The sequence below is a fragment of the Pithys albifrons genome, chromosome 8 (genome assembly GCF_047495875.1).
Source record: "Pithys albifrons albifrons isolate INPA30051 chromosome 8, PitAlb_v1, whole genome shotgun sequence".
NCBI lineage: Eukaryota > Metazoa > Chordata > Aves > Passeriformes > Thamnophilidae > Pithys > Pithys albifrons.
In genome coordinates, this window is record NC_092465.1 from 23,563,090 (window position 1) to 23,590,070 (window position 26,981).

General features: G+C 39.9%; 1 protein-coding gene across 4 annotated transcripts; it reads right to left on the minus strand.

Moving 5' to 3' along the window:
* Nucleotides 1-2,579: 2,579 nt before the first annotated feature.
* Nucleotides 2,580-26,981, minus strand: NFE2L2 (NFE2 like bZIP transcription factor 2). 4 transcript variants are annotated; one of them, XM_071561967.1, is made up of 5 exons: nucleotides 26,811-26,981; nucleotides 8,053-8,322; nucleotides 7,789-7,884; nucleotides 6,946-7,125; nucleotides 2,580-4,959 (listed from the first exon to the last, which is right to left on the minus strand). In XM_071561967.1, the coding sequence occupies exons 1-5, from the start codon at nucleotides 26,838-26,840 to the stop codon at nucleotides 3,754-3,756; spliced, it is 1,782 nt and encodes a 593-aa protein (XP_071418068.1). In that variant the 5' UTR covers nucleotides 26,841-26,981; the 3' UTR covers nucleotides 2,580-3,753. The 4 variants fall into 4 exon arrangements, with proteins under 4 accessions (XP_071418068.1, XP_071418071.1, XP_071418069.1 ...); XM_071561970.1 differs by lacking the exon at nucleotides 26,811-26,981 and adding an exon at nucleotides 26,509-26,664; XM_071561968.1 differs by lacking the exon at nucleotides 26,811-26,981 and adding an exon at nucleotides 21,095-21,191.

Consider the following 26,981-nt stretch of genomic DNA (forward strand, 5'->3'; position numbering starts at 1 on the left):
ACTGGAAATGCATTATCACCTGTTTTTATTGCTGTGACGAACAAAAAGCAGTCTTGAATTATTGCAATACATTTTCTTACAGGATCATCTTTCCACCTTAGGGGCTGCACTGCTGGGGTTCAGCAGAGCTTTTCAACTTTACTTTCAATAGGTTTAAAACTGGATGTTTTGATCAAGAACTAAATGGTCCCCACATGGGGACTTGGCAGTGTGAGATCAGCATTGTGATGCTTTAGACTTGCCAATGTCACTAGTCAATCTCTGGTTGGGGAAGCATACTCTGTACCTCAGTAATAATAATAAAGGTTATCGTTTGCACTCTGATGTTTTTACATATATGAGTAATGTGGAATTTCTTTTTCTTAATGATGTTTGGCATTTTGATGTGAGTACAGCATTCACTATGTTCATGATGTGAATCTGGTGTAAATGGAATGCAAGTTTCAGTCCCAAGTTACCAAGCCTCATTCTTTGCCTGGTGAAATTCAAAGTGTCTTGCAGGTTTTTTGCTGTTGCACTCCTTGTCTGAGTAATGAAGTATCCTTATGTTTTAGCCATATGGGTAGTACAAATACAACAACCCTTGTGAAGCTGTAAGGATGCTGTTGGCCTTTGGCTTTCACCTTAGTGAACGAATTAAGGAACAAATTGAAGTGCAGGGCAGGGGTTTACTGAGGTGTCTGTTTTATAGCAAATTTGTAATTAAAGTATTTATAGTGCAGCTAGAGAGAACATTTTCTCTGTAACTCAGACATTCAATAGCCTAATCAAGGGCAGGGGGAACTCAGAACTCTGTAGGTTCTCTGTGTTTTGCTGTTAGACTTGCCTCTGTACCAGTGTTGAAAGACTGTCCAGGACCATGGCTCTGTGCTTTCTCTCTAATGCCTGTGCTCCAAAACTGCCATCCTCAAACATGGAATAATCTTGCTTTAAAGGGCAGCAATATCTTTCATTCCCCTAGTACTTGCCTAGGCTTGGCAATTGTTACAGTGTTTTCCTTCCTGAGCAGTGCTGGTGGCAAAGTCAAGAGGCACATCTGAACAGCAGAAGGAAAAGTATCACTGCCGCAGCAGCTTTGATTTACTTCAGCTGGTGCCTGGCTGCCCTATACAGAGCAAATAAATGCTTTGTTCATCAAATCGAGCCTTCGGGTTTTCAGCCATTGTTATGTTTGCTCCGAGCAGAGTAGTGTTCTTGCATTCAGAGTGTGTCAGGACAGCACGGGCATGGCCTGGCTCACAGTTGGCAAGGAAGGTCAGTCTAACCAAGGTAAGCAGCCTTAAGGTACAAGCTGGGTCAGATTTGCATTTCCCAATGTCTTCAGCAAAACCACACATCTTAGAATCTGATCTGAGGCATGGCTCCTGTCATTTTTTTCATGACTTTGCTATATCTATAGTGTCATATACAGACATTTTGGAGGGCAAAACCTCACTTGAAAATTTGCAGCAAGTAACACAATAGGGGAAGTTTTATGAACATTTTTCTCTTGAGGGAGGTAGGGTGGGAACACCTGATAGTCACAGGTGTAAGCACTACAGGCTTTCTTCTGGTACTAGCATTTGGTAGAACGCCTGTCTTTTCAGATACACTGAACAGGATCATGGTTCCTGGCATTAGTGCCCTGGAGCAAACATACTTTTGTGGTGCAGCTGTTACTCCTCTGCCAAGGCTCCATTGCAGAGGGGGAGAGAGTGTGTATGTATGTTTGTACCAGGAGACCTCTGCTATTAAGAATCAGTAAATGAATTAACAGGAAGATGAATGACAAGGTGACGGGGTTGTGGGGTAATAATAAAAGCTGATTGTGTGGAGTTGCACTGAGTGATGCTACTGTGACCACCCTGACAGTAAAAGAGCATCTGAAATTCTGTGCATTCAGGGGAAAAACTGCTACCTACATATGTGTAGGCTCCAGACTAATACTGCTGTTCAGGTGAGAGACTGAGAGTCACTGGAGCATAGTATGAAAGCAGCAAACAAAACAGATGGAAACAGGAGCCCTTCCACAGCATCCTGTGACACACTAATACTTGTTAGAACTATTGCTTTCTGTACTTCCTGACTGCATAGGGGTTTTTTTGAGGACACACAGAAGATTTCATTTAAAAAGTACATACAGTATGGAATTGAGATAATCTAAAATTGTTTCTTTAGCTTTCATGGCCAGCCAGGTGATGCTTTCAGATGGATATGCAACTTAGCACAGTTAAAAGTTTGGAAAACAAACATCTCAAGACTGAATTCACTAGCAACTGTATTGTTTTACTTAGCATTACACTAAGTTGGTGCATAATGAGCTAATGGAAGGCTAAATTCCCAACCTGATGTCCCTCTGTAATAATACTATAGGAAAAAGGGTTTAAACAATCTTTGTGGATCCTACTCTACCCTTTGTCAGTATTTCTATTTCCTTTTAAAAATATGTATTGCTGAGGTCTTGCAAAAGAACTTGGGTTTTATGATTACTTAAATGAAGTTATGCATAATATTGCAATAAACAAAATATTCCCAAGTTATAGAGAGAGCATCACTAGCAGGAAAAAAAGTCACTTCAGACTATGCATGCCTTTTAGAAGTTTTGTGCGAAAATACATGGTTTTTAATGTTCAGATCAACATGTTCTACAAATAAAGCATTCTCTGTATTTAAAAAATCCACAATGATCACATGCAATGAATTCCTTTGAAGAGTAAACAAAGAAACGCTATTTATTTGCCCATTTTTTGTTCTTCTATAAATCGTAATTTAAACTCCACAATGCTTTTCAATTCATTGAGCACAGATTCCAAACTGTGCAGTTGGCTGGCAGCTCCTGTGCTGCTTCCCAGAAGCACCAAAGTAACAGCAGGGACAAGAGATGCTTGTTGATTGAAGGTAGAGACGCAATAATGTATAAGAATTACTCAAAGGTGTACAGAAATTTTAGTTGTAAAAAGGCATAATTCTGACAATGTCTTAACAGATTTTAAATGCCTTTGGAGGGAAGATCTCACAAATTAAAGTAGTGTTCAAATTGCAAAACAAAAATGTAAACTTAGCATAGACTTGAAACTTTGTGTTACACAATCTTTCCAAATGACAGTTAAAATTATGCCAAGTGAAGCAGTAGTGGTGACACGGACGTGCAATTGGTTATTGTGCACATCTGTTGCATGAAGGCTTAGCCTTGGAAAACTAGTGAGGATTTTATCTTCTTTAGGGAAATAAATGTGTAAAGATTTACTGAACTCATAAAGAAAAATCAAGCACTAAGTGTCAACTTTTATACTAAATTAAAATAATACATTAAATATAAAGCAAGTATAAATGTGTAAGAAAAATGGGAAACACACTGTTCCATATTTATAAAAAAGTATCAGAAGCCAACCTGTTTGTCTTGCAAGAAATTATATTTAGAGGACTAAAATAATTTTTTTATATATATATATCAAATCTATGAATATAACAATAGATAGGAACAGTATATAAATATGGCATCTTTAAATATTTACATATATACGGAAACTAGTCAAAGTGGTGCTCTAAGAAGGAAGTATCTGTTACAAAAGTGAGATTACAAATTTTGCATACATCCATCTGCATTATACTATTAATTTTCCACTTGCATCTTCCATAAACTAACAACTTTAAAATTATCATTGCATAGACTTACTTGAAAAATATTACCTATTTCTGCATTCCACCTCACAATAAAAACTATCGGATAATCATACAAAGATAGTAAAGAACAGTAGCCAGCTGTACTGCCCTTCAAAGTTTAGTCCCTGACTTGCTCTTAGGAACAAGAAAGACATTGCCATCTCTAGTTTGCTGCAGTGAGTATTCACTAGGAGAGTAAGGCTTTCCATCTTCATCATGTAGCATGCTGAAGACCTCGAGGTATAAGGTGGTTAGTTGCTTTTTCATTTGACGAAGGCTCCTGTCATGCTCTCCTTTTTCCTTAAGCAATTTCTCTTTCTCATCTTTTAGGTTAGTCAAGTCTTGCTCCAGTTCCACTATATTTTCCAGTTTTCTTTTACGGCAATTTTGAGCAGCCACTTTGTTCTTGCCTCTCCTCCGTATATCTCGAATAAGCGTAAGCTGGGCTTCATTGAACTGCTCCTTAGACATCATTTCATTGAAGTCCTCAACAGGGAGATTGATGATTTTTTCAACAGGAAAAGGGATCTGCAGAGCTTTTGCTCTTTGCTCATCTCTTGTGAGATGAGCTTCAAGGCGGCTTGAAGGTTTATCTTTTGTGAAAGGAGCTTTGGGATGGCCAGGAGCAGCAGGGGGTTCTTTCTTTGGTGTGTTTGCACACAGCAAACTTGATGTTTGAGTGTTTGGCCCCATGGAAGAAAACATTTGATCCTGGAATTGCAAGGAGTACGCACCAGCATTGCTCTGCAGCACACTTCCAGGAGCACTATCCGTGTCTTCCATCTCAGAATCACTACAACCCAAAGTCTTATCTCCATAGGCAGATGATTCCACAGAGTGTTCAGGCGATGCTATGCTAGAACTTGCGTTCAATGAAATACCAGAGTCAGAGTCATTACATTCTAGTCTGGTCCCTGAGTGGTTGCCATTAAAAGCTTTACACAGTGAGAAGTCAGAAAGATCAATGGGTTCACTTAGAACATCTGTGAGGGACTGACTGATAGTGTTTGTCATTGCTGTGTCACCACTCTCCTTTGTATCAATAAAAGTGGTGTAGAAATCTTCACAGAAATCAGGGTTTGAAGGGGACGTGTCATTTAAAGAGTTCACACTCAGCTGGTTGGTGTCTTCTGGTGGCAAAATGCCAGAAAAGGGGCCCTCAATACTATCCAGAAAATCTGGACTGCAGTTACCATCTTTTTTCATCATGGGCAATGAGCTGCAGTAATTGTAGCTGTTGTGCATCTCTGCTGGCTTGGATTCAGGGCTTGTGATTGTGCTCACCTCAGCCAGGTTATCATTTTCAATGTTAAGACACTAGATGAGAAATGCAAGGGAGAAGTTGAGAAACACATTTCCAGCTGATAAACTCCTTTTCTATAACCCATCAACATTAAATATTTTAGCAATCAACAAGCACATAAAAAGGGTATTACAACATTGTTATATAATCTAGATGACCACAGCACACTGGTACTATGGAGAGGCAAACTAGGAAGATGACAGACACCTGAGCAAGAGTACAAAGTAATTTGTTTTGAACTAAGCTATTTTAGATTAAAAGAGCAGAGCCTCTCAAAGTCAGAGCAAGATGCTGAAGAGATGCATTCCAATGCTTTAGGAAAGCTGCATGGAGCCCTCCTGTTATAGTAATTGCTAGTGCAGATCCTGGAGCTGTCAGGTCTGAACTTCTCACAAGCACCACTGCTAGGAATGGCATGAGTACAGTAAATGTAAAATTAATTCCTGAAGGAGACTTAATGAGCATTACTAGCAAGCAATAACTTTCAGCACTCAATTTCATGTTATGCTTTCTCAAAACAAAGATTCTTTTCGGATTTACTGAATGAAGCAGCTGTTCAGCACAGAGAAATGTAATTCTTGGTGAAGTAAGAAGAGTACTAACATGAAGCCTGGCAAACATTAACTCACACCACATCCTCTCAGTTAGGCTGGATAACAGCAGTGTTAGCACCAGACTGTTACCCTGATGGGCTTTCACTGGCTACAGGACCAATGTCCTTTCCAGTGGGGTGGCAGTTTCTTAACTGAACCTGAAATAAGCAGCTGTCCCTAAGGAATTAAGGAAATTACAAAAATGATTCTGTTTCTCACAAGAAGGGTCCACTCACTGATTATTTAACCAGAGGTTGTTCAAGGCTTAAGCTAAGATTTTGGATGTGAGAGATCTGTTCTTCCATTTCTCTAAACTTGTAAAAGGCAATGCCCTCAATTTAATTATCTCACTCCCCTCCTATCCCCTCCCCCCCCCAAATTATTCAATTACTATACAGAATTACTGCAAGATTTTTGTGTTTTGGTTTTTTGATATATTTTCACCACCACTACTCTCTCTTCACAGCCAATTGCCCTTGTCACTTACGTGGGGCCTTTAAGCCTGCCACAACAGGTTAGGAAACAAGAATTTGAAAAATACAAAAAGACAAAGAGAAAGGTAGAGTGACAGGAAAAACACAATTTATACAAATTTCCACTTTATTTTTTTGAAATATGATGGGCATTCCACCAAGCAATCCACTCCTGTATTAACACCATCATTCTGGAGCATGATGACATTCTACAGTAATATATTTGAAAATCAATTTTTTCAATTTTATAGTCAAATCTAAGGAAAATATAAATTGAAATGTAAGGATAGGATAAAAAACCCTACATATCCTCTGTATTAGCAAAAGTGATTTTTGTTCCTTTGAAATATCCAGTTTGTGTACATTACATAAGTAGTTCTTACAGAACATATATAAACAACATTTATATAAATATACCTGATTCTTCTATGAATCTCAACATATGTTGTTATCAGCTTTAAAAAACCTTTTCCATAGGTAAAAGTTGAATGCAAAAGTAACGATAAATGATTCACACAATCACACTGCAAAAATAAATTTACAGTGTTTGTTAAAACAATTTGTGTTGTAGATCTGTAACTCAGAGGTGTCCATTTTTAAGCAGCTGAAATTTTAATGATGATCACGCTTTAACAAGTTGCATATAGAAGCAAAGAAGGACTTGCTAAACAGGAGGAAGTTCTGATTGAGAAGCTAGATTGTGTTTTATTAATGCTTATCCATAAACAACTAATTTTCTTCTTTCTATGGATTTTTCAAGATTTTCTTTTTGAAAAATTTAAATCTTGTATTGACTTATAGGTACCCTACAGGTATAGAATCCAACATAATAGTCTTAGTCACCATCTTACAGATGCTATTTTACTGCCTTCTCCAAAATGTCACTGTCCTCTAAAATACCCTGCTACATTTTTCAGGTGCTTATCATACTAACCTGTAACTCTGGAAGGGACAATAATTCTTCCCAAACTTGCTCTATGTTCTGCATATTTTCTGCATCAGTGGGTGGAACTAGATCAGGTGATTCAGGTGGCTGAGTCTGATCAGAGGATACTAAGGCTGTGTTGCCATCAATCTGAGCAGGAACCAGTGACTGAAATGCAGCTGAAGAAACCTGAAAAAAATTTAAAAAATAAATTAAAAAGCCAAACAAAACAACAATAACAAAAAATCCTCCACAAAATATTCACTGAAAAATATAGAATTGCATTTTCCAAAGCAAAAATCTAGTTTTTAGAGTTCTACCATTTCTGCAGAATGAATGGACAGCTATTTCTTAAGAAAAGCATTTTTTGGTAAACAGTGGGATAGTATAAAAATATTTCCATGAAAGGTGTTTTTGTATTAAGGAAAGAAATAGGAAAAAAATATCTAGAAACTGGCTGGAGAAGGGCCTGTCCTTACACATGAAATAGTCTGGGTCAGCAGGTGGAAACAAAGCACCTCAGAGACACTACTGCAGAGAGCTGTGCTGAGCTCCTGGGCACAGACCGAGCAGCCCTCGCTCAGTGCGGCACCCCCGGCCGGACACACCGAGCGCTGCCTGCAGGGCCTGGAAGCGGCAGGAACACAGGAATACCAACCACTCCACTCCCTCCAAACACAGCCCTCCTTCAAGACTACCACACTGCTTTATTTCAGCTGGAGCCAACCTGAGCAGCGAACTCCAATCAGGTCACAAACTAGTATTATGCTGAAGACAAATCTTACTCAGAGAAGGCACGAAACTGACCCCGTGGAAAACTACCCATTAAACTGCTGTATTCAGAATTTTTACCTCATTCTCATCTATAAACGGGAATGCTTCTGCCAAGAGCTGCATGCAGTCATCAAAGGACAAGGCCTCTGCTTCTGGTTTTGAAGGCTCTGTGGTCTAAATACGAAAGTTATGAAAAAAGGTTACTGCATCTTTGAATAACTGAAGATCTTCCATTACAACAACACATGCAAATTCATTTCAGGCAGCCACTAGCACTATGCCTTCCTGTGAATGGAGAAAAGGTTTAATTAAATGCACTCACAAACACATAGTGGCGTTTACCTGTGAAAAAACAACTGGTGGCTCAGTATTTTCTGACTGAATGCTTTGAGCTGGCTGCACAGGAACACATTCACCTGTCTCCTCGTCTAACTCCAGCTGAGCCAGCAAAGCTTTCTCCTGCTCTTTTTGCAGCTCCTCTTGTCTTTCCTTTTCAAGTTTCTTCTGTTTCTCAAGTTCATACTCCTTCTGCCGTTGACTAAAATCAAAAACTTCACGTCTTGCCCCAAGGTCTATATCTTGCCTCCAAAGGATGTCGATCAAGTTCATGTCCTGTAACAGAAATGCTTTTTTTAAGCAAGTGTCCTCCCCAGCAGAACTTGTTTAGAACTACAGCAAAGCTTCTAATCAGTGTCAAATAGGTAGATGCTTGTAACTGAGGCTTATTCTCTTTAATCCCACAAAATTACTGAAATAAAATGTGGCTCCATATGACCCTTCTGCAGTGTGTTAACTGGTGGTTTGGTTTCTGTGACCCACACACAGGCCCACAGAAACCAAGAATTTATTACAATTGGTAAGGTAATAGAGGAACTAGCCAAAGGAAAAATATGCTCTTCTTTTTTAACCTATCACATAGAAAACATGAAGGTATAGAACAAATTGTGTCATATTAAGTAGTTTTTAAAATGAGAAATTGAAAAGTTTGACAATTAAATTTTTTTGCACATGATCTTGTGGAACTGCAAAAGCTGACTAAAAACATGATGAAGGCATTCTGAAGTAACTATAATAACCATACTGCAAAACGTATTTTTAAATATTTATGTTTCATCTCGGTATTAATCTTAAAGATCAACAGAACAGAGCTTCAGGGCTGGAGGACAACATGGTTTCAAAGACACCAAGTGATGTAACATCACTGTAGCACTAACCACAATTACTATTATCAAAAAATTGTAAATTTAAAACTTAGTCTAAGTTGATGTTCTAAAAGTGGTTCGTTTGGAGCAGCTGAGCATAAACAGTGCTCAAAATATCTCAAATATGGTTAATCAGTTGGTCTCTGGCTCATTACAGTCCATCATTATCAGACAGCTAACAATGACCTACATTTCTTGGAAATCAGCACCTGTAGTATTCCAGAAGACAAATTACACCCTGCTATTTAAGGAAAAGCAATCGGTTAATACTATTTGCTTTGGCTACAATTACTTTCAATTTATTGCATCAGGGTTTTTTGGAGGATGGGGGGACAAATGGGGTTGGTGGATTGTTTTGGTTTTGTACTGTTCTAATATTCAATATTTTTAAGGGCTGAAGTCGAGACTATTTTCTTCTGTGAAGAAAACCTAACACTCAAAACTTACTCATTTGTATGTCTGCTGATACATAATTATAATACTTGGCAGCAGCATTTCTCAGATGGTAAAGGCCAATCATTCAGCTGGTGCCTGGAAGTTTTCATTTTACTTCGTGTTTTATAATGTTTAAAATTACGCTTTGGGGCAGCACACAAATATAACGCTCAGTGTTGGGCATCCTCACCAAACTAAACACCACAGGTAATACACCAAACACTGCATTTCATTTAAACAGAACCTTTCAGATTCACTTAGCAGCTCTACACCCAAGAAACAATTTTCTTGCCATTTTATCAAGTTAAAACATTCCCTTATCTCTAAAGGTTATTTTCAAATAGAGAAGCAAAATAACCTGAATGCCAACTCATGCTGCCATTCAAAATAGTCACTTCTGTACAACAGTTATGGCAAAAAGCTTTAGGGTAAATCCATATTTGAACAAACCAAATCAGTGTTCTTATTTCTTTATTAAAAATTATGTACCATTAGCACTCATATTTACATGTGGCCGGAATGACTTCTACTAATAACCAAAAAAACCCAACTTTTTACTAAAATTGGCTGTGAGTAGCACAATGCAGGCACTCCCAAATCTAAAATACACTCAATATACCTTGCTAGAAGAGACCAAACTCAGCTTTAATCGCCACCAGTGGAGAAGCTGAAATCATTACCGTGGCTGCCCAAGACAATGTTTGGTCTTTCCAGATTGGCAGGGTAAAAAGAACTAATTAAGTTCTGCAGTAATTGGAGATATTGCAATATGGTATAGCTTCATTAAGGGCCAGTAGTTTACCAGCTGCTCACTGTCTCTTTCTGCAGCAGATCCAAAACTGTTTCCTAGTTTCTGAGCATTTGCAATATGTTCTGGATAAAACTGCAGGATCTGGATTTTAGGGCTCACTGCTGAATTATTCATTTACAAAGCACCATTACATACGTGACTGAAAAGATTGTGTGTGTGTGTAATGCACAAAGCTGTGAACTAACAGACCTGTTCTCCTCCATGAGTTGTAACACTGCAATACAAAAATATGAGAACTGGTGCTCAGTTTCAGTTTAAATCATGAAAAACAAAAGTGAATAAAACAAAACAAAAAAACCCCCACATTTTCCTTAAGAAGAAAATTCATGCAGCCTTAGTGCAAAAACTTAAGGCACAGCCATTACATCTTTCTGCCATTCTACTGGCAATATTCATTACCAAAGTAGCTGCAGGTGCTGCCTCATTTATGGGATGAGATCTCTCCAAAGACAGCAGCTGACCACAGAAAATGCTGTCGCACCTCCGCGTGTGCAGCGGCCAATTCAGCAAGCAGGATTCTTTTTGGAATTAATACGCTTCCATGCCTATCAGCATTGTCAGGATTTTGAGCTGATGTCTGATGAACACGACAGCATTGACTGGCTCCTGTCACCATCTTTCAAGGGACCATATTGAGGCCAGTGTTTTATCTCTGGCAAAAGGCTGAGTTTTGCCAAACAGTGATTTGCTCTGCCCTGGAGTGTGGTGCTTGTTGGGAGTACTTATTTTATTTAGTGGTTGTATTTGTGGTATTAAATGATAGGTTGTTTTGGGGGTTTGTGGGTTTTTATTGTCACTATATAATTGGAAAGGAGCCCTCCTAATTTCAGTTTGGAAAGTTCTACATAAATAAAGCAATATTAGCCTTAACTTTGAATAACAATTCAAGTAATTACTCTTAGCCTTAAACATGGAGCAAGTGTTCTTCTGGTCAATATGCTGCTATGTAGTAACAAACAGCATATGATTTAAATATTAACCTGCCATTTAACACTTATCTTTAACTTCAGCCAATGCTTTTAGTAATACTGCCCTTTTCAAGAAAAAAAACTATTCTGGGCATTAGTCCAAAGCCTCAGGTCAAAGTTAATGGAGTCAACATTGACCAGTGAATCACTAAGGAATGAATCACAACCACCAGCATGAGGTAATGGCAAAGAACTCCTAAAAAAAACTCAACCAAAAACCGACTTGCAGTCTAAAGCAAACTTCTTGCAATTTTGTTCCTCCAGCTTCCCCACAACCTTCCTCTTTAAATGATTTCCTCCCTTGTTGAACACCATGACATACACGCACAGAGGTATTCACACCGGCAGGCACTCTGGTTTATCACTGAAGCATTTTTCCCCTTCTACTGTGAAAGCATCCCAAAAGTAACTGTGATCCCTGGAGCGTTTAAACTAAAACTATTAAAAGGTGGTTTCCTTCTTGTCTGTGCAGGAGCTCCCTACTGATTTTTAAATGCTTCAGCACGATGTGGTGTTTTCAGAAAGACTCATCTGAAGGGACAAGTGAGCACAGATCAGTATCTAAACTGGAACACATGCACAGAGTCCTGTGAGAGACTCATCTGACCCAGGGCTTGTTGCTGCCCTTCAGAGCCAGGCTAACCACTTCCCTTAATATCACACATTTACTGCAAAGGCACCAGCCTCATATGACGGACTCCACAAGTGCCCACTTGTTCTTTCCTCTGTTGTGCAACTCCTTGAATTACATCAGAGGAAATGATGGGTTTGGCAGAGCCAAGAGGCCGCAGTAAGAGCCAGGACTCCCCTGGAGGAGGAAGGGCCTGTGCCCAGGAGTGATTGCAGCCATGATGCTTCGCCCTTGCCCAGAGCTGAACACCAATGCCTGCGCTGAGGGAAACACATTATGGTATTCAACACAGGTATCCCTGCTGTTCAACACTTTTAACTTCTGGGAAAATACTATGGGGTTAATGTTTTCCCCAAGCACACAAACAGTGATTTAATTTTGGTTATAGTATTTTCTTCATAACTTTGTAGGCAGAGAAAGAACTTCTCTCAGCAGACGTGCTTTGCTTTCCCATGATCCACGTAAGCAGGAGGTGCCTTGTACTGATGGCTTCATTTTTCTGTTCATTTAGTGATATGCTCTTCCAACCACATTGATAGCTTAGTTTGGACGTATAAAGGCTCTTTTAATAAGATAAACATAAATGTTAAACAATTCACATTAAGCCACCATCTGGCCCCCAATGGAAATTTTCATGTTTTGGATTTACATATCAGCATTTGCCATCTGGGCAGAGTCTTACACATTTTATGAGAAAATCTCTGACTACATTGTAAAGTTTGACAATTAACTCTTATTGCTCCTAAGCAAACATTTGCAGAAGGGTAAACAAAGGACCCTGTTTTCACGTTACTTTCATAGACTGACTTTTGTGCTTTAAACAAAATGATAACCTTTTGTTTCATCCTTGTCTGGTTTGTCTGACTGGTTTGTCTGCAGCCCAAGTGTCAGCAGAGACACCACATGCTATCTCAGACAGCACCTTCAACCCATTATTCGCAATCCCCTTGATACAGAGCACACTGTGTGGGGGTTTTGCTTTTACTTCTTAAAGTCATGCCTTTTGCAACATAACTTCGGATAACACGAGCAGTCTCTCTCACCAGACAAGGACTTGTTTTCCTCTCCCATGATCCGTCAGCACTTAACCCCAAGGAGACAGACAATTTCACATGTCAGTATGAGTCAATGAAAGAGGAACAGAATCAATGGCTATTGCATCCAGGAGGGAGCTCAGAGCAGCACCCCAGGATGAGCAGGAAAGCACTCCCACAGCTTACTCACAGAAAGAGACATGGCAAAGTGTGCCTCAATTCTTATTTGTTTTCCAGAAAGTGAAAGAAATTAACAAAAGGCACCTCAGCTTTTTGCTTTACTCTGAAAAAAAAGGTGTAGAAAGTGAGGATCAAGGACCTGAGATACTCCCAGGCAAGAATGAGAAAGAGGCCATAAAGCAATAAAGCAAGTGCTGGAAGCATCTCACCACTTAAGAAAAGCACAGTGGAAGCAACTGCTGAATTTGTTCCCCTCATTATCCTCTGGAGGAACCAGTTTTGTTCAAGTACTTTTTAAGAATTATTTATAAGTCATTTAAGGTTTTCAAATGATCTCTAGCATCACCATAACTAGTGGCTGGTTTTCTAAATTTTTTTCAAGGTCAGTTACTTAATTATAGTTTTTAATTACAGAAAAAAATCCTGGACACATAAGCCTCATGCCTGAGAGAAAGCACAGAAAGCAGAGAAACTCAGCCCCACAACAAAACTTTTTAAAAACAGTTGAGAAGAATGGAGAAAAGGGAATGACAGAAGTTATTTACACTGAAGGGCAGAGGGTTACAATTGCAAATTTACATCTCTGAATTTGGGGTTTGGAAGTGTGACAGAACAGTCACCTGTCAAACAAAGCCACATGACAGCAACCTGTGATTTGTGAATACACAAGGTCAAAGCCCCAGCTGCCCAGTGGAGCTGTCTGCTGTCCCACATTTTTCACGAAGACCTTCCAGGCAATCTGGGAGGAAACTGGATGTGCTCAGATTGGTGTAAGTGTGATGTCTTTTTTCTGTCTTTCACACCTGTGCCACTTACAGCTGGTGTGACTGGACTGATGCTGAATGACTGATGCTACACCCGTGTTTTGACGCTACACAAGCCAACTTCTGCTCCTTGATGCCCATTTGCTCTTTCTGGCCCTGAAGTTTTTGGATGCCTCCATCAGGAAACACATAGCCCTGGCAGGCTCACTTACCTAAGAAAGAACTCTAAACAAGTTGAAAAGCCCTAGTTTTAAAGCTGTTATGTTGCAAGAGAATTTCCACTCCATGTCTTTGTCAGTAAGACTGTTAAAACATGCTGTCCATGCTGACCATGTGTCTTGCGACATTCTACTGCTCCAACAGAGACAGATGAGGTAAGACCAGTTCCTGAAATGTCACTTGTAAGTAGGTAAATTTCTATTTTCTCCTAACATATATCTCATATTTCAGACTGTTCCTCCCACTGTATTCCAGCATGCTCTCCAAATAAATGCCAGATTGTCAGGATCTACTCTTATAAATTAGATTAGTTAAAAAATTCCTTGTCCAGCATTCTTAAGAAGATTTTGCTACAGCCCTCATCTAGGCATTACTCTGACAAAGATGGGAAGAGGCTCTGCCTGGCTGCAAGTACAGTTCTGGATACTACTCACCCACTCTCCCAACCCTCACTCCAGAAACAACTCCTCTGAGAGGTGGATGATTGATGTATTTCACCTGAAGCATCATCTTCCAGGAATGGTATCAACAAAGGCTACATCTGGGAGGTATGTAAAGCTTCCAACATGATGGGGTTTTTATACATACCCTATGGAAACCAAGCTTTCCAAACTGCCAGGGAAAACACACACCTTGTATATCCTCCAGTAATAGTGAAAAGACAAGTTTCTTTAAGGCTGAAGAACATAAAATGAGCAAGAATGTAACTGCAATAAAAAATAGCTGTTGCAGGCTGTTTATGGTCAGTAATGTGCTAACTTTATTTCAATTCCAAAAGCTGCAAAATCCTAATGCTAACAGTAAAGCAAGACCACAGCAGGTAAAGAAAAACACCTTCATCAGAAAGACAGCAAAGCAAAGGAAAAGGACATAGAACAGTTTACTTCTTCACTTTGGCAAGTTTTCTCTTTTTCTGCAAAATCAATCAATACCCACTTCCCTGCTACTCCTTAAAACACGGAACATGTGCAAGAGCCTCACAGCACTCCCAGCCTGGGGCACAGCAGCAGGAGAGATGTTCTCCTCTCTGGCTCATCAATCTCTGGAGTTAGAAATACATATATATCCTGTTCCCACCACATTTGGTCTGCCTTGAGGTGACCATTTACAGTACAACAGATCAAGGGGACTCTTGCTCAGTGCTGCAGATCTTTTTGCAGTAACTAGAACATGAAACAATCTCAGACACTTCAGAAGTGACTGAACTTTTCTAAATTGTTTAATCAATACATACTTCAGTTGATAGCTTTAAAATCAGAATACAGTTCAATACAGAGTGGGTGGTTTCCAGGGACTGAATAGGCCCAGGACTCATCCTGCCTCAACATATTTAAAAAACAACAACATCAAAGCAACCCACTGTCTCACTTGCATGGCTTACAGAAAGCAAAAGCTTACATGTAACACTGGTACTTATTTTCTTTGTCCAGTATCTGATTTTTCCAAAGTTTTCCTCTAGTATTGAGGACTAGATCTACATGTGTTGTAGCTGCCACAAACTCCCTATTTCTGCCTTCACTGACAGAAAAAGACAGGATGAGGTCTAATATGGTGAGATGATGACAGTGAATTTTTCTTGAATAAATTGAACTATGCCCATATTTACAAGTGCTACCCTGGCTGCAAAAAACAAGCCAAAAATAGCCAAGGATGTAATCTCACTTCTTCAAACTTGGTCCTAAATCTCTTGACATCCCAGAGTGCTTTCTGGAACATCAGTATCTCAAACAATGAATCACATGTATTTCCAGAGCTTTACTGTTTCACTTAGATGGGTTCTGTTCTTCCCTTTTCAGTCTTAATTATACAACGTTAATCCAATTTTCACTTTTTCACAGCATATTTGGGCCATAGTGTTGTGGTCCCTTCTGCTCAAAGTCTTATTCCATGTTTCAGCTTAACAGAGCTATTTACTCTATCTTGCATCAGCAGCGTTACAAAATTAAGTCAATAAGCACAGAAAGTTAACGTGTATTCAAGTTATAATCCATTACACAAATTGCATCATGAGGAGGCTGACAAAAATACAGAATTATTTTCTATGAGTGGGTTAGTCTGTGTATTTGTTTTCACATGCTTGATACATCAACTGTGTGTTGCCCCAGCAAGTAAAGCAAGTGATTCTGCTGTGGTTGACTTTGTAGCTGTTGTCTAATCTTCATGTGCCGTACCACACAACTCCATTTTGAAAAGTATTCAAATAGCAGCCATCTCAGATAGACCAGCTTTTCCTGAAATGGAATTCTTAATAGCTTTATCTGTGGTTTTTTCCTCCCAAGTTAAAACTGCATCATAATACAATAGGTATTTATTGAATTTTGTCCTTTCTACAACAAAAACCCCTGTATGTAAACAAATAATATAAGTAAAATATTGTTGATACTTTAACCAAAGGAATACAAAAGCCTTTGTGTCTCAATTTATTTTCTATACTAAACCTACAGTACTTGGACAGCAGTTACCTGTTAAATGAGTATCTTCAAGCTATCCTGCAGTGCCCAGCCAGGCATGTCCTCTGTGTGGACATTGCCACAGGATACTCATTAGTTTATCCAGGAGAGGACTTGTTTATAATAATGGCTCAGTCATCTAGGAAACATGATCCAGTCAAATTACAGCACATTCTTGTGTCCAATGAAACAAATCAGGAAGCAAGAAAATATGAATGTAAAAACAGAGAACAGAACCTCACAAAACTGCAAGTAACATTATGTTCTATTACCCTTGGGTTGTAACCTATTAGCCATTATTTTGATTTCACACTTTTGGAAGGAGCATGTTGCAAACCAAACACGAAAACTCTGTCCGTGGGTCAAGATATTCTCCAGGATTATTCATAATCTTTCTTGTACCACACATTTTCACAGCACTGGCATCTTACTGTACAGGCCCCATTTCTAGCTGGCAGTTTGCTGATGGCTGGGCAAGTTACAGGGACAGACACCAGATGGGTCATTAGAGCTGCATTACAGCCTGGACTGGAGACTGCCACGCTCTAGTACTACAAGAACCGCGTCTCAACAAGTTCCACCTCACTGATCTCACAAGAAACTTACTTTGTTAGTGTTTGTGGACCAAACTACAGTGATAAGCAACCAGAGCGTCTGGGTGGGTTAGAAAGCAATGAGGTTCTCCAAACATACTCACAGACCTCTGCCCTGTAAGGCTGCATCAAGGGAATTCCACACAAACACCTCCTCACCCTGGAGTATTATCTTAAGACTAAAAGCTTAAGAATATAGTTATTATATCACAGGGAATAGCATTGGCTCCAAATGTGGGAATCTGTGATGTGCCCCTATCTGTCAGAGTATGTAGATACTCAGTTCCCACCACAGTCTGTGCGGCACAGGCGTTAAAACACCTTTATGAGTCAGTCTTGCAATTAATGTGCTCTTTTCACATACGTAATTCATACAGATAATGCTGGGAATTCAGTGTCAGTGCACAGTTCTGACGAAATAAGCAGGGTCAATTTAGTTTGGTTTGTTTTTTCTGAATGTTCAACTTCTAATATACTTAAGATTTAGTTTCTACAAGGGGAAAACAAAAAAAAAATCAAAACCCCAACCCAGCAATAAGGCCAAAAATACATTGGTGTTCAACTGCTCACCACTGGCAGTCCAGGATCTTAACAGACTGCAGAAAGGGAGACCCAGTGGGGCACATTTTCACTGTGGTAACAGCATCTTTCTAAACGAGTAATCCATGGTTAAATGGTTTATTTGACAATGTGAACAGCCTTCATTAGTGACATACCACAAAAAAGCTTCCGTTAATAATGGTACCATTCAACTGCGCACTGATGACCAAAACCACTGTCCCTAAATTTACATGAAACATAGAAATCGTTATTTAATTTGCATGAACAGACTTTGCATAGCTTTTCCCTTTCCTCTAGCCACGCCGAGATACATGTGAGTTGTCTTTCCATACAATGAGGAAGGGTAGATTTTACTCATTTTCTTAAGCCCTTGTAATTTACACATTTCTCAGCAAAAGGCCTCTGAAACTCGTAAGCCGCCACAAAGGTTTCAGGAAGCTCTTCCACCTGAAGGTCCTGCAAAGTTAAACACTTAAATCAGAAAGTTCACGAAGGGCCAGTATGTCAGATATCCACAGGTCAAGTTATCGCTTCTGTGCACAATGCCAGCTTTTGCTTAAAAAAACATAATCCACTGAGGAACTGAACAACTGAGTACAAAACTAAAGCTTTGTCTGTGTGCTGCAATCCAGGCCTCACTTTTCAATTTAAACATTCTGAAACCAAAAGGATCTAATTCATCTTCCAAGGCATAAACCAGAGTAAGTAAACGGGTTTGTATCTCTTACCAAAGTAATTCTCACCATCTTCAAAAAGGCAACAAAACTACAAAACTCAACCCTCAGTAATTGTGTCCTTCCATCCAAATCAAGGGCCTCCACTGTCTACCACTCTCCTTGGGTCTTCTTCCACTTCTGTCCCCTTGGAGTACACAGGATATTCACAGCCCACACACCTGATTTTCACAGGGATGTCTTTTTCAACCTTCTGTTTAAGTGGGTAGATGTACCAAAGAAAGCAAGGCAGAGGCCATTTCCTGACATGTGTCCCCTCACACACTTTACCAACACCTACAACAGTCAAAACACAACTGTTTGCCACAAATAAACATGTCAATATACCTTTTCTATCCATAAGCAGTAAATGTACTGCAGGCATTATAATATTAAATACCTGGGGGAGGCCAGCCAGCTTGCAGTGTATTACAGTACACTATATTTAGCAGACCATTTCTAAAACTAGCATTTACAGCTGATTTTTCTAGTACAAGAAATTACAGAATATTTGATTGTTTTCCAGACATAATTAGAATCAATTTGCTAAGCAAAAATGTTAAGATCACTTGTAAAATAAGAAAAATATGGAACGCAAGGAAAACATCAGCTTTGGATCTTACAGTTTTCTGTTTAGTCCAAAACACTTTTCCTCCTCATGCCTCAGTAAATACTTGGGGAAAAATCAGATTATAGAAAACTGTCAGTAAAAAAAATGCAAGATTCTAAAGTTTCTCTGTAACACAGTTAATTCAGACAAGGAGAGAGACAAATCTTGTTAGGGTAAATCACTACTCACAGACTTAGCTATGAACTGTTAATTGTTATTACTACTTGCATTTTGTAAGACTTTGTTCATCATCTCTGCCACATACACACATATATTTTATCAAAAACCCTCATCCCAAGCTTCACTTTGAGTTTAAAATAATTCTATGGGTCTGACCTGAGTAACAGTTTTTCAGAATAACTTAAAGCAGTCAACTAACAGTTTCATTATTTAAGTGACTTCCATTCTTCATTTCACCAACAGAAAGAAAGTTTGAGAGATGTCTAGACATGTGCACACTGTTTATCAGCTGAGCAAGGATTCCCAAGAGTGGTCCATGCAGAACAGATTCCTGATGTGGTAGATGATAAAGGATCACAAATCAAGCCATAAAACATTCCATGGCACTACAACATTTCACTGAGCCACAACAACTTATGCTAATTGCAGAATTGAGCTGGTAATATTCTAATTAACATACTAAAACCAAAATAGAAAGCACAGTATCAGAAGCTACAACCTACACAGCTATGAGGAACGTAAATATGATGTGCATTTCCATAGTCAAAGAATTCATTTTAAGTAATTTGGAAGACCAGCTGTCAGAAGGCATGATTTAGTTTCAAACCAAAGTTTGTTATTCATATTATGCTATTTTACTAGCACCAAATTTTTTACTGACTTCCATTTTGATCCTTAGGTATCTTAAATCTGACTCCCTTCAAAAGTCTACTCCAATTTGTTTGACTTATTTTACAAATATCAGTGGGACAATCTTTCAGAAATTCCTCAGCTGACACAGATCTGCCCAAAACCCATCAACAGTAGGGAAAAAAAGTGTGAATATAATTCAACATTATAAAACAGAAAACATGTCCATGCATCTCCTGTCAAAATAATTCACAGCAGATTGCACCAGGGTCTACAGTACACTTATTTCAAGGACCTTTAATGACTACTATCAGCACTGGTGTAGACTTATCAGTGACTACTTCTGTGATAGGGGTGAAGACAAGCATTAGTGTAACAAGCTGGCATGGAATATTCCCACTGACACGTCTTGCAGGACCTCTGCTTCCACAGTCCCTCTTCCTTCCAGCCATGAAGCATCTGAAAAACTCACCCATCTGAACTGAGCTGCACCAACCTTCAGAGCCACCCACTCATCCCTGCCACCCTCCTGCCAACGGATCATTGTGTCATCTGGTCACGTAACTGCACACAATCTAACTGGAAATACCCTCATTTATAATAAAATTCAGTCTTCTTACCCAACAGCACAAAACCCAAACAAACAGTTCCCCAAGGCAGAAAGAAGAAATGACCAAGTGCCCACGCCGAGCCATCCAGCTGCAGGCCAGACAGACATACTGCCCATCTCCCATGGCAGCCGGCAGCATTCCCAGGGGCAGACCTGCACGGACCACGCGCTGCCTGGGAATTCTGAACGAAGATCTTCCAACAGCCCAAGCAGCACAGGAATTGTTCCACTACAATTACAGCAATAAGTAGGACGGTACTAATTTTACATGGGTTCCACAAACAAAAGCCCCCAGGTTCTTTCTATCATAGTTCTTTAGGGCTAAACTGTGGTGATGACCTGAGGAGGAAGCAAATCAAAGTCACAGCAACTTTTCACATAACTCAGCTGTGGAAAAGTCACATTTTGTAGGTATTAATTTCAAACACAGCAAATAGACACGCCCTTAATCATAAAACAAACTCCTCTTAAAGGCACGCTATCAACCAAGCTCCTTCTGAGTCAATTTCCCAGGTATGCAAACTTTGTTTTGCAAGCTGTCTCCAGGAGTGGAATTTTTGTTATACTTACAAGAGACAGCATGTAAAATCAATATAGCAAACAGCAATAAAACTTTGAAACTGCAAGATAGAGGTGGGGGGAATGAGGAAAAACTTGATATCTTTACATTTCATAGCAATGCAGCAGATACTTCCTTAAAAGGTTTTAAAGAGATGGTTTCAAACTGGTCTTACATAACTTGTTGCTGCAATATCAATCTTAAAGGAACTTTCTTTTCCTTTCTCTTTCTTACTTTAGGTTGCTCAAAATAACACTGCAGAAGTTGGACTAAAAGTCTTAAGACTGTGCGACAGGCACAAGGTTGGGTGGCGTCAACTCCCTCAGCACCGCAAGAGCATCAAAACCAAGGACATACTTCTTGAAATGGTTTAGTTTACCTGTAAATACAGGAAACATCAATAGTCATTTACAGTACCTTCAAATTAACATCACTAAAATAAAGACTATTTTATAGTCCTTCCCAATATAAAACTGCAGCTAATCAGGCCAAATTCAGCAATCTGAACCAACATAATGAAAAACTTCAACTGGACCTGTGGTACAGAAATTGCACCCACCTGAGTATTATTTCTAAGCTATACCCATTCTACTGGAGCTTTGTCAGTTAGTACTTGTGCTAGGATTGAGTAATATACTTCTGAGCAGCAGTTATACTCTGCTGGTAAAACATGCTAACTTGAGTTATTAACATTCTGATTATCTTCCAACAGCTTTTCAAGATCTCTGTGAAAAAATGTATGGAAATACTTACTTATTTTAAAATGAATATTATCACAGAAATTAATAGGCAAATCCAAAGCCCATGTATCGACACATAACATTCAAAAATCAATGTGTCAGTTAAAGAAAACAGAGCAAATATTTCACCAAGAATTCAAAATGACAAAAGACAGACAACAGAAGATCCTCCATAAGATGAAGACAAATGCTCTTCTCCAAAGCAGTCAAATAATTAACACTTTTAAATTAAATATTAATTTGATTAACCAAGCGGTTTTTAACAACATCAAGTAAAGATAAATGTGTGGTGCCAAATTAATATTTAATTTACATATATGGTTCTGAGAGACTTTGCTTCTATTTCAAATGGACACTGTTGGTATATGCATGTCAGGGTAAAACTAAACTAATATTACAACAATAATCTGCGAGGAAATTAAAAAATGCATTCCCTGATTTTAAAAAGTGGTAAAGAAAAATTAAGAAATGTATCTAAAAACCACAGGAACAAAAAATATCAGAGACAGAGCTGCCCCTGCACTTGCTTCACAGAGCTGTAATCCTGCACTTACACTTTCAAAAAACTTGAGTGCTATAAGATCATTTAAATTCTTGCTACTGCCAATTAATACGTGACTGTCACCAGCTTTGCTCTTCCCGTACAGAAGGCAGTTACTGGGTAGGAAAGCTAAAAGTACACAATGGCTATCTTTACTTCAAATGTATTTGCTGGTATCTCTTTCAGATAAGCCATCCATGGTTTTCAGCACTTTTATCCACCACAGATAGCACTGCCAGCTTCAGTTCTTACCGGCTGGTTTAATTGTTTACTTTCATAAAACAAACATGCCATAAAAGTATTACAGTTGAGCAATCCTGAGCATTTCAGTTCACTGTGCATCGGTCATCCCTGGATAAAGACAAATTCAAAGCCACAACTGCCAACTCCTCCTCCACGACTTTTCATTGGACTTTACTGAAAAACTTGCATAGGCAGCAGATGAAGTGTTTTCAAAACCAAATAAACTAATTTACTGCTGAAAAAGGACTAATCTGACCGCTGTGGCATATTCTTTCCCACTCACCCACATCTGTGGCACAAAATCTAACCCTGGTATAACACGCTGTATCAGAAACCTGAACAGACTTCAAACCCTTTCAAGTTCTCTAGGAATGTGCTATATTAAAATAATAGGTTACTTTGGGCTGGAGTGAGATGGAGGCCAAAGCAAACTTTAACCAGGTGATTAACCTGGAGACTTTGCAGGACTTGCTGGCTGCAACTCAAGCAGCAGGGGATTAATATTTAATTCATGCCAACAGGTTACTGCCTGGACTTGCACTGCACTGGCCTCAGCCAAGACAATCATTGCAAATACATCACACTTTCACAAACTGGCCTAATTTTAGTGAACAGTTTAGTCATTTTAAAGCTTAGCAAAGGGGGAAAAAAGAAAGTAGTGTTCTAGATACAAAAATCAAACTAATTCCTTCTTCCCAACGAATCACACATACAGTGTCACCAGGATAGGCACACTTGGCATCATTTACTGGCATCTTCATCTGAACTTTCCAAATTTGCTCTTTCTCCCCTAAGTCCACCCTTTCTTGAGCCTGCAACTGATTATTTTCACGCTCCTTAAAAAGTCTAATGCATTCCAAAAACTTTCAGTAACAAACTCCATCAGTCTTTGCTGGTTTGAGTTTTTTTTGGTTCTATTAAAGGATCAAATACAACAAAAGTTTACAATTATACATGAAATATTCAAGTAAAGAACAGTATGAATTGATTTTTCTTAGAACAAATGTTTCACATAGATCCTTCCACTTCTAACGTTCCTCTACATCACCTCACAAAGCCCAGCATTTTCAACAAAGATATCCAAGATTTTCTTAACAAAGGATGTTCAAGATGTTATTGCTCCATTAATTTCGGTCAGGATCACAGAAATAGCAATACCTATCAAACGGGTATCTTTCTGGTTTGCAAATTTAAGAGGTAAAGAAAACAAAAGAAACAAAAGGCTATTCAGGTGCAACGAGACATTAATCTGACATTTTTTCAACAATTTCCTTGTCTTTCAGAATTATACATACTCTGCTGCATTCATATTCAGGACGAATATTATACTATCTCTATTTTTTCAAATAAAAAACAAGAAAAAAGTAAGAGAAAGAAAGCCAAAATTTATTCTTGCCTGTGAATGTTAGTGGGAAGTGTACATAAACCTTCCTAACCACCCACACGGTGCTATAAAAATGTCCCAAGTTCTCTAATGCACAGAAGAGCATCCAACTGCCCTCTGCTTACACTGGATGGGTTTTTTGTTCCACTTTAGTCTCTTTCAAACATTTCCCAGCAAATATTCAAAGCCAAGCTCTTCTCCAGCTTCAAGTGCTAGCAACAAACTTCTTCAAGACAAGATTTTCTAAGGCAATTAACTTGCACTTCCATCAATTTCCCATACAATTGTAAACTCTTAGCATAGTTTAGAGACAAAACTACAGAACAGGATTCATATGATGGATATTTACTACACTAACAATAATGTCCAATCAGCTGTTCTCCTGAACGGATTGACACGATCAGCTCCTACCAGGCTACATTCATTTCAGCCAAACACACTGCATTGCATTGTATCCAACCGTGGCTTAAATGAGAGATTTCTTTTGCGAGTTTTGAAGGAAAGAAAGCTCTACCAGTACAGCTCAATATCAGGGTGAGCACAGAACAACTGGGAGGGTCAAAATAAATGCATTTTTACTTAAGAAAGTGCTTGTGATACTCTCTCATCTAGTTTCTCCAAACTTGTCTATCATTTTTGTAGATAACAATATGCTCAAAAATGTGGATGTTTTCTTACATTGAAGTCTATTCACTTAGACAGATATATAAATAGATGGTTTTTCAGATATTTTGATCAGACATTCCTCTTCAACAAGGTTATTAAACCTCATTCTCAAGACACAAAACAAAAAACCCAACCAACTCAAAAAGCAGACTTGTTGCCAGTCCCGAGTGGTGTTCTTTGACCTGTCTGCAGAATCTACCTAACATGGAAATGACAGACTATTAGGGAATTAAAAAACTACCCAGTCACTTGGCAATTTAATGCATGTCAAGAAAAAAAATTATGTGTAATTCCTCATTAAAGCCCTTTAGACTGAAGAGATCACACTTAAATGAGCTTGAGACTCTTCAGGACAGCTCTCTAGGTAGACAAACCCTAACAGATACACTTACACAGACACTCAATTATTGTCTGTTTTGTCAATTGTTGCAATTAGTCTTACTTCAGCCTAAGTGCAATCTACAGCTTCATTTTTTGTGTTGGAAAGGGAATTCTTTTTGCTCTCTTGTTGTTCTGAGGTTCAAAATTTAATTACTGAGGAACTCATTGTGCATTTTTACCGTGTTGCAAGCAACCATTTCAGTAACTTCAAATTTACTGAAGAGAACCAGCTACTACATTCTGCCTTCAGAAGACACATGGAGACACCTGATCACAGTGCAATCTTTTTTCTTGGATGGTCTGAGGTCCATGTTGCTCTCATGCAATAAACAAGATTCCAGTTCACTTCTGCAAACAGAGGTGAATCCAATTTCCAGACAGGTACAATAAGGAAATACTTTTCTCAAGAACATTGCAGGCAATAGCACTGCAGCAGTATGTAGCAGAAAGTGGTGATTTTACATTTTGGTTAAAGAGTTAGATCAACCCCAGTCCTGCACGCTCATCTTTACTGCTATGGCAATTGCTACCAGGCACACAGAAACTAAGGGCTTGTACTGTACTTGCCGGAGTGCACACCTTGACCCATCTGCTGGCTTGCAGAATCTGAAGGACTAAGTAAAGGCTGTGATGCCTGTTGCTCATTTTGAGTGAACATTTTATGGAAAAGGATATTTGAATTTTCCCTTCAATAAATACATTTGGAACTATATGTCCAAGATGATGATTATTTGCTATCTAAAAAACACAGTGCTTTTTCAGGTCATGTCTGTAAGAGAAGAAACCAGCAGCTGCTGAGCTCAGATAGGAAAACTGCAACAAGTGGGTTTGTAGAAAAGGTTTGACAATCCAGGCACACAAGTAACAAAAGCAAGGTTTCAGGAAGAGAAGTCTCAGTGGATTGGGAAAGAAGGTAAGAAAGCAGGTACACAGATCCTCAGAAATGAGATCCAAAGTGTTTCGATAATAGAGGCAAACCCAAACTCACTAGGTGTTTACATAGCACGGTCGAGACCGATTTTTGTTACAGTATTTCCCAGGAAACCAAGGAGGCAAGGTGGAGGTCACAGCCTGGGTACCCAGGGCTACAAAAACACATGGGCCAAGCAAAGCTCCGGGCAGCCTAAGACGAAAAGCAACTGTACCCATTGAAGAGAAAAAGGTATATCCAATATTGCTAAAGTGATATTACTTGGAGAAAGTACCCACTTATCTATCCTAAGGAATTAACAATGTTAAAAGAAACCCTACCGTATAGCACGTAGTTACCAACATACACTGGAAGAGAATCTGAACACTTGAACCTTAATTTTGAAGTATTAAAAGAATTAAAACAGTTCCGGATGAAGCTTTAAATATTACTTCTTTAGACCCAACAGTCTATTGATAAGGATACAGTTCGAGCTAAAAGCCCAAGAAAAAACATGATTATATAAATTTAAAATTGAGTTCAATTCTGTTTTCAGTTATTCACCCTGCTCTTGTGCAACCCGTTTGCAACAGAACGGTACTGAACTTCCCCGGGCTTCGAGAGAGGAGGTTTCATAGCACATGAGCACCAACCACATGAGCACAAACCCCCGCTGAGCCTCCAGGAGATGTGCCCTGACGCGGCCCCGGCCCCGGCCCCGCAGCCTCTCACGGACCGCCGGCTCCCGCCCCAGGGCTGCCCCGGGACCCCTCCGTAACTCACCCGAGTGCGGAGCGGGAGCGCCCGGGCCCGCCAGGGGCAGCGACGCGAGGGTGGGCCCGGCCCGGGCAGCCCCTCCGGCGCCGCCCCAGCGGTTCCCTCGCTCTGAGCGGCCCCTGCGCCGCGGCTGCGGCTGCGGCGGCCCCGCCTGACCCCGGGCGGCCCCGCCCCTGCCGTGACTCAGCACGGCCGCGGGGGCGGGGCGGCCGCACGTGCTCCGCGGGCGCGTGACGCGGCCCCGCCCCGCCCTTGCCCCGCGGGCCCGGGGGGGTTCCGCAGCCCGGCGCGGTCCGCGCCCCGCTCACCTGCGCGCCGGGCGGCGGTTCAGTCTCCATGGTCCGGCACGGGGTGCACGGCGGGACCGGCACGGCGTGGCGTGGCGCGGCACGGCGTGGTGCGGCGGCGGCAGCTGGCCCGGCACCGCCCGCCGCTTCGCTCCGGCGCTGGCTGGGGACGGGGCCGCGCCGGGCCGGCGG